This window comes from Gavialis gangeticus, unplaced genomic scaffold (assembly GCF_001723915.1).
Source record: "Gavialis gangeticus isolate Ggan-Ray unplaced genomic scaffold, GavGan_comp1, whole genome shotgun sequence".
In the NCBI taxonomy this organism is placed as follows: domain Eukaryota; kingdom Metazoa; phylum Chordata; order Crocodylia; family Gavialidae; genus Gavialis; species Gavialis gangeticus.
The window spans coordinates 148,584,690-148,592,796 of NW_017729022.1; the positions used below are offsets into that span (position 1 = coordinate 148,584,690).

Consider the following 8,107-nt stretch of genomic DNA (forward strand, 5'->3'; position numbering starts at 1 on the left):
GACCTTGATCTGCCCCCCATGCTCCTTCCCTCCCCTTCTGACTTACCAGCTGGAGGCAGCACTCCACGCTGCTGGCTTTGCTCTGTGCTGCACTGCAGCTGCACACAGCACAGGTATTTATTGGCCAAATTATTCGCCCCATTGGGGCAATGTCCAATATAGACAATTTTCTTCATATCAGTACCGATCCAATATATCGATGCTCCTCTAGTTGTGAGAGCTAGGGATAATACACTTTAGCTAACGGAGGATTTCATTCAGGACACAAAGAAAAGGGTTCTTTGAGAAACAGAACACAAGACAATAGTTGACTGATAAATCAGCACAGGAAGCACACATTTCTCTCCTCTTCTAACTACTTCTGAGAGACCATGGTAAACTCAAAACCATTACCTCCATTTCCTCATCTTCCGTGTCTGAAGGTTCATTGCACACAGCAAGCTCAAGCCGCTTACTTGCATCTTTAGGCATAGCGTCATCTGCTAAGATCATTGCTCTTTTAATTTCAGGCTTTGAACTGTAAAACATGCCTCCCTTCTGTGTTTCTTTATCTGCTGAACCTGCAAGATATGCAAATATTTGACAAAATGAAGTGTAGGATATGGCTAGTCTTGTAGCATTACCATGCACCCTCTTCATTTAAAATAAGGGTCAAATGGACCACTATTATCCAACATTTTGCATCACCCAAGAGACCCACAATTCAACTCAAACTGAGATAATTCTATCCCAAAGAGCTGAAGCATGTAAAAAACTCATGAATTTTTTGCTTCTGTATTCCTGAACATGGATCAGGACAAATCTCCCAGTTGTATTATAGACAGACACAGGAGGAAAACCAGCCCACCAATGGTCAGCACTGACCTAGTACAGGGACACTTGGTGGGGCTGGATGTGTTTAAGTCAGCAGGACCAAATGATCTTCATCCAAGGGTGCTGAAGGAGTTAGCCAGCATCATAGCAGAGCCACTGGCACAGCTGTTTGAGCACTCATGGCACTCTGGACAGGTCCCAGAGGACTGAAAAAGGGCCAATACGGTCCCTATTTTCAAAAAGGGGAGGAAGGAGGAACCAGATAGCAATAGGCTAGTTAGTCTCACCTCCATTGTTGGGAAAACGTTTGAAAAAAATAGCAAGAATCACATTGGTGGGAATCCAGCAAGAAAAATAATGCTGAACGGCAACCAGCATAGGTTCATAGCAGGTAGATCGTGCCCGACTAACCTAGTTTCTTTTTACGACCAGGTCACAAAATGCTTAGATGCAGGAGTCGAGATAGATGTCATCTACTTGAACTTTAAGAAGGCCTTCGATACAGTATCACATCCTAGTCTCATAAACAAACTGAGAGGCTGTGACATAGATGATTACATGGTCAGGTGGGTGGCAAATTGGCTTAAGGATCACACCCAGAGAATGGTGGTGGATGGGTCAGTACTGACCTAGAAAGCTGTGGGCAGTGGGGTCCCCCCAAGGCTCAGTCCTTGGACTTGTGCTGCTCAATGTTTTCAGCAGTGACTTGGATGAGGGCATGGAGAGTACCCTGTCCAAATTTGCAGATGACACAAAATTATGGGGTAGAGCAAACACGCTAGTGGGAAGGGATTGAATCCAGGCAGACTTAGACAGGTTGGAAAAATGGGCAGAAAAGAATAGGATGCAGTTCAACAAAGACAAGTGCTACATCTAGGGAGAAAGAATCACCAACTTCCCTATAGGCTGGGGGATGACCCTCTCAGCAGCACTGTAGCAGAAAGAGATCTCAGAGTCATAGCTGACCCCAATATGAACATGAGTCGTCAATGTGACAAAGTGATCAGTAAAGTTAACTGCACTTTACTGTGCATTAGCAGGTGCATCACAAACAAGGCCCAAGGAGGTGATACTTCCTCTCTATGCAGCATTGGTCAGACCACAGTTGGAGTACTGTGTCCAGTTCTGGGTGCTGCACCTCAAGAGGGATGTGAATAACTTTGAGAGGGTCCAGAGAAGGGCCACTTGTATGATTAGTGGCCTGCAGGTAAGGTCCTATGAGGAGAGACTGAGGGACCTGGATCTCTACAGCCTCTGCAAGAGAAGGCTGAAAGGGGATCTTATGGCTGTTTACAAATTCACTGGGGCAGGACAGCAAGAAACAGTAGATGCCCGGTTTACTAGGGGACCCCTTGGAATAACCACAAACTGAGAGACAGCGGGTTTAAGTTGGACATCAGGAAGAACTTCTTTACGGTAAGGGTGGTCAGAATCCGGAATGGGCTTCCAAGGGAGGTAGTGCTCTCTCCTACCTTGAGGATGTTCAACAGGAGGCTGGACAAGCACCTAGCAGGGATCGTCTGACCCCAGCACTCTTTCCTGCCCAGGGCAGGGGGTCAGACTCAATGATCTGTTGAGGTCCCTTCCAACTCTAACATCTATGAATCTATCACTTGTTCTGCATTAAAAAGTGATGGCAATGTTTGCATTCAAGGACTGCTCTGCATACCTATCAAATGAAAGAACTACACTTGATTTGAGCCCATCACACCAAGAAGCAATAATCAAATCCTGCACGAACAAGATTTGTATTTTTACAATGATTTAGCTTTGTCAAAATTATTTATCCAAGTCTAAGATAAAATCCAAATCCAGAAAAGAATATTAATGGCAAGTGTCTGTTTGACAATAGCAGCCATCGCTGAAAACAAAAAAATGGTATGGAAGCCCAAATTTAGGTCAACAAGGTGACACTGAAAATCAGCTGAAACAGTTCTTTACGCCCTCCATATGGACTATTTTATGAAACTGGGTGGAGTTTTAGCAAACTGGCTTCCATACCATAAGAGCCCAAGGTTCCCATTACATTACACGCTTTACAACTAGAGGGCTGCCCCCTGCACAGCTCTGCTCTGCTGCACCCAGAGCCAGGCCACACAATATGCAGATGCCTCTGCTCCTCCTCCCCACCCCAGCATCCACCTCCCACCCTGCACGGCTTCCAGTCAGTACTGTGGCTGTGCAGTCATGGCAAGGCTGTCAACAGCAGCTGGGCCTGCACAGGACAGGGCGCAATGCAGAGCATTGAGAAGCCATCTCTCTCACTTTCCCTCTGTGACAAGCTGCTGCCGCACCACTAGGAGATGAGTCCACCCCACCATGGGGGTGGGGGAGGGGAGCACTCAGCCCAGGGCAGCTATAGCTCATTGTGGCAGACAGGCAAGATGGCTACCCTGCATGCTGCATTGTGCCCAGTCCCATGTGGGCCCACCTGCTGGAAGCTGTGGTGCCAGGACTGTGCAGTGGCAACAGGAAGCTGGGCAGGGGCAGAGGAGTCTGCATGCTGCGTGGCCTGGCCTAGCCCCGGAAGAATGGAGAGGCATGGGGCGCAGCCCTCCCTCCTCAGGCTCCCAGCAGCAGCTGGCAGGCCAGATAGGATCAACTGGCATCTCCCCAGTCCCCCTCTCCGCAGCCCACAACAGCTCACCAAAACCTAAGTGGTACTCCAGCCCAAATAATCGCCCACCCCTGTTCTCATCTGCCCTGTGTTGACCGCACTGTCCAGTAGGCCTAGCATTTTAAGATATTAAATATAGCACATTTTTGTTAGAAACTTATGACACTTCATTCGTTACCTTTCTTCTTTAATATTCTACCAGTTTTCAGTTAAGACTGGAATCAGCTTATTTTCTATGGGGAAGATAAAGACCAACTGTATGCAGACAAATGTACATGTATTTGATACCAAGCACACATTAAACATTCAGGCCATTTTCATTTTTAATAAGCCATAGAAACATAAGTAAAGGGAATTATACAGTGTACTTGTGTGTGCATAAATACAAAAGGGATGGGCATACCACTAAAACAGAATTCTGAATTCAGTTCCTATTGTTAGTAAACAGCAGTGTAAGTTCTAAAAAGTGTCACTGATTTTTGTATAACCAAATCCCATACGCTTCAATATGGGGGCTAGCTAGCAAATTAAGGAAGATGCATTATTCAGAACCCATAGTTTAATTCACGTCAATATTATGTAGCAAAAATATAATCAGAAAATCAGAAAATAAATACCATTGTTGATCAAATGTATTATACAACAGATGGATAGAACATTATTGAGAATCAAATCAAAGTACAAGTTTAGGTCTTCATCATGCCACTGTAAGGAGTGCTTAAAAAAAAAAACAACCCAGTTTTTCGAAAAAGTTCCTTTAAAAGCAATGAGACTTCTTAGAATTGGAAATTAAAGCTGAAAAACTAGTAGAACTTGTCTAGAATTATACCTGTTCAAAGGATTGTATAATCCTCAATATATTTAGAATTTGTGAGGGGAAGCGGTAACTTCTACCATTTTATACAACAGGGAACAGATTTCCCTACAGGCAATTCAGGCCTTTAATAGCAGGGCTAAAATTAAAAACAAAATTCCTTGGGCCCCAGCCTAGCATTTCTTTCTACCCAACACGCAGCTTCTCTTCCCTCTCCCCTTTCAAGTAGTTATGTCTCTTACCTTTATATGGCCTTAAGTATTTAATGCTAACCCAGCCTCTTGTGGGACTGTCATCAAAAAACTGGACATGGATACGAGAGGATTTCCCTTTCCCTCTGGTGAGTGTTCCTTCAATTGGGTGGTTGTATACCAGACATGGCCACCAGGGATAACCTTCCATCTTGGCCCAAACTAAATCACCAGGTGAATACCCACAGGAGACACTGCAAAATAGACCACCACAGAATGTAATTAACATTTAGCATTGGAAAGCAACTCAGTCTTTAGTTCTTTTCCTTCTTAAAGGCAATAGCAATACTCCCAAGTCAGACTATTAGATGCTTTGGCACAGCAGGTTTTGGGGATCTCTAGAAAACAAAGAACTAGAAAGGGACCTCCTGGGTTATTATTAGCTAAGACCATGCTCTTGTCAGCAACCACTTTTTTCTAATCCCATTTGTAGACTAATCAAACTCCATCTCAAGTCTGACTAGACATTTTTTCTGCTTCTACTCCTGCTGGAATCTTAAGTTAATGTCTGACATGCAAGCACTCCAACTTCACAGAACCTGGCTCCCTCTAACTTGCACACAGTATTTTTTGTGCTCCGTAGCTAAAATACCCAACGTTTAGATAAAAGAGGACAACATCAGGGACAGAATGCCATGAGGGATTAGCATCTGCAAACAAGACCAAATTCGTAGAAGAGCTCAGTTCCTCTTATGGTACATAAACTAAGTGACCAGGACTTTCAAAAGATCTCAGCATCCAATAAAAATAGGAACCGAGCTGCACCGTAAAGCAGTTTTGAAAATCCAGCCATTGTTTTGCAAGTTTCTAACCAGCAAACACATGCTGACCAACATCTCTTAATTCCTGTTACAGAAGTTGTCAGGCAAATAAGCAGCAACATGCAGAAAGAATTCCAGAATCATGGAAAATTAAGTCCTGGAAGAGACCTCAAAAGATCATCGAGTTCAACCCCCCTGCTCTGAGCAGGAAAACTGCTGAGATTAAACGATCCCAGCAAGGCATCTGTCCAGTCTCCTCTTGAAGACTTCCAAGGTTGGGGACTGCACCCACTCCTTGGGAAGTCTATTCCAGATTCTGGTCACCCTTACTGTAAAGAAGTTCTTCCTTACATCCAACCTGAAACCATCCTCTGACAGTTTATGGCCATTGCTCCTTGTCTTCCCCTGGGGCACCCTAGTGAACAGTTTCTCTCCCAGCTCCCAATATTCACCCCTTACATATTTATAGACAGACACCAAGTCCCCCCTCAGTCTTCTCTTCTCCAGACTGGACATTTCCTGATCCCTTAGTCTTTCTGCATAAGGTTTGTCCTCCAGGCCCTTAATCATTCCTTTGGCCCTTCTCTGGACTCTCTCAAGATTTTCCATGTCCTTGTTGAAGTGCAGTGCCCAGATCTGGACACAATACTGCAGCTAAGGTCTCATCAGAGCTGAGTAGAGAGGAAGCATCACTTTCTTAGCCCTGCTTGCGACACATTGGCTAATGCACCTCAGCATGCTATTAGCTCTGTTGACTACAGCGTTGCACTGGTGGCTCATGTTCATCCCATGACCAACCATAACCCAGAGGTCCCTTTTGGCCATCATGCTGGCCAGGACATCTCCTCCTAAACTATATTCATGTTGCTAGTTACTTTTAATCTTACTGAACTGCATCCGGTTCCACTCTGCCCACCTTTCCAGCTTGCCCAGGTCCACTTGGATTCACATCTTATCCCCTAGCATGACCATTTTTCCCTATAACTTAGTATCGTCTACAAACTCAGCCAGCATGCTTTCCACATCCTCAGCTAAATCACTGATAAAAATGTTGAACAGCATGAGGCCAAGAGCTGAAGCCTGCAGGGCACCACTGGCCACCTCCCAGCAAGATGATACAGACCTAACCACCAACACTTCTCTGGGTTCAACCCCTTTACCAGTTCCCAACCCACCTGACAGTGGAGTCTGCCAGGCCACCATCCCACAGTTTTTGGGGGTTTTTTTGTTCCATAAGTGTCATGGGATCATATCAAAAGCCTATTTAAAATCCAAGTATGTGATAGCAACTGAGCCTCTCACATCTAAGCGGTTCATTATTTGATCATAGATGGACACAAGGTTGGTCTGACACTCATCTCCTTCCATGATCAAGTAACGAACAACCAGGGGCTCATGTATTTACCTCTGCAAGCTGCAAATTAAACAGCTTCTTGACAAAAGGCACAGGAGAACCTATTCACCTTTTTTTTTTAATCATTTAAACTTGGCCAGGTTATGACCCCTTTTACAGGCTCAGTAGTGATTTGCTAGAGCTTAACAGCTAAACTAGCTGAAGATTTCATTGTCACTTAATACACATGAACCTCTCACAGCTCATACTACTGACCACATTCAGTGTAGTGATCACAACTGAGCAACTGCTCCAGCCTAGGATTCTGGTAACCCTATTGGACTCTTCCTGAAATGGCTGCTCCCAGTTGTGCTGGGTGAGGCCAAGCATGAGAACAGAAAGCAGATAATCTGCTGCACCTCTGCCAACAACCGCTTTGCAAGCAGCTGAGACACATGGAGGAGGAAGCCATTTGGCTCAAGTACAAAAGAGCTGCCTGTGATGTTTTATGAATGCTAGATGTCCGTCTATTATATGCTTACTTAAGTTTAACTCCAGCTTGCACCAAATTGCTGGCATGCAGGAAGGGAGACAGTAAGTTCCTGACAACTCTATTTACTGACCTTTACAAGCTACTGCTGAGAAACAACTATACAGAAGCCCACCCTGACCACTCCTAGACATACACATCTAGGAATTAAACAAGCCAAGGCAAGAGTTATCCAGCACGGGGAAGAAATCTATAGGGTCATTAGGAGAGCAGGCTGAAGCCAACTCCCTCAAAATGAATGAATGTGTGTGTGTGTGTGTGTGGGGGGGGGGGGCCCTATGATCACCTCTAGGTCAGTTTACCTAAAGCCACCCGTAGATAGACTTGGGGCACCCCTCTGAAAATGCCAGCTCTGGGTTTTCACTTGCTTCGCTTACAGAAAAATAAATAGAGCCATTATTTTCTGTTGTGAAGAACTCAGAAAGGCCACAACTATTGTTTCCCATTTGAAATCTCGTGTTTATCTTGCAGATTGTATTTCCAAACCCAGCAGTGGTAACACTGCGTAGCACCCCGCTCCTGAAAGGATCTCGCGGCACCCTGGCTGAGAACAGCTGCTCTACGCAGATCTAGCTTAGGTCAGACAGAGGTGCATACGAGCCGTTTTCCTCCCGTTACGGCTCTTCCCACTGGTGAGACTAAACAATGCGTTGCTGTGACAAGGCTGGTCTGCCCCACTACACTAACCCCCACAAACCCGCTCAGTCTTGCAACGTTATCACAGTGGGGGAGACCTCAGCTTGGGGACCTGGCCTGGAAGGGGCCAGATGGAGGGAACCAGCCAGGCGCTTTAGAGGGAGACCGTTAGCAAAGCCAAGCCCCAACGCTGACAGATCCTGCCTGGCGCTCCCTCTGCATGCAGCTGCTGAGCGCTCCCAGCAGGGGAGGGAAAGGCCTGACCAGTCCCCGAGGCAGAAGCGGCAGCAGCAGCACTGGCTGCAAATCCAGAGGAAAGAGGGGAGCACAGG

The 8,107-nt window shown here is 45.7% G+C and overlaps 1 protein-coding gene across 1 annotated transcript in view; it reads right to left on the reverse strand.

Moving 5' to 3' along the window:
* MSH6 (mutS homolog 6) overlaps positions 1 to 4,567 on the reverse strand; it is a 37,974-nt gene extending 33,407 nt beyond the window's left edge. The window contains exons 1-2 of the mRNA XM_019516305.1: positions 4,487 to 4,567; positions 394 to 560 (exon numbers count right to left, since the gene is read on the reverse strand). Of these exons, the coding sequence (XP_019371850.1) occupies positions 394 to 528 (135 nt within the window). The 5' untranslated portion in view covers positions 529 to 560; positions 4,487 to 4,567. The remainder of the gene's footprint in view (positions 1 to 393; positions 561 to 4,486) is intronic.
* Positions 4,568 to 8,107: the final 3,540 nt, after the last annotated feature.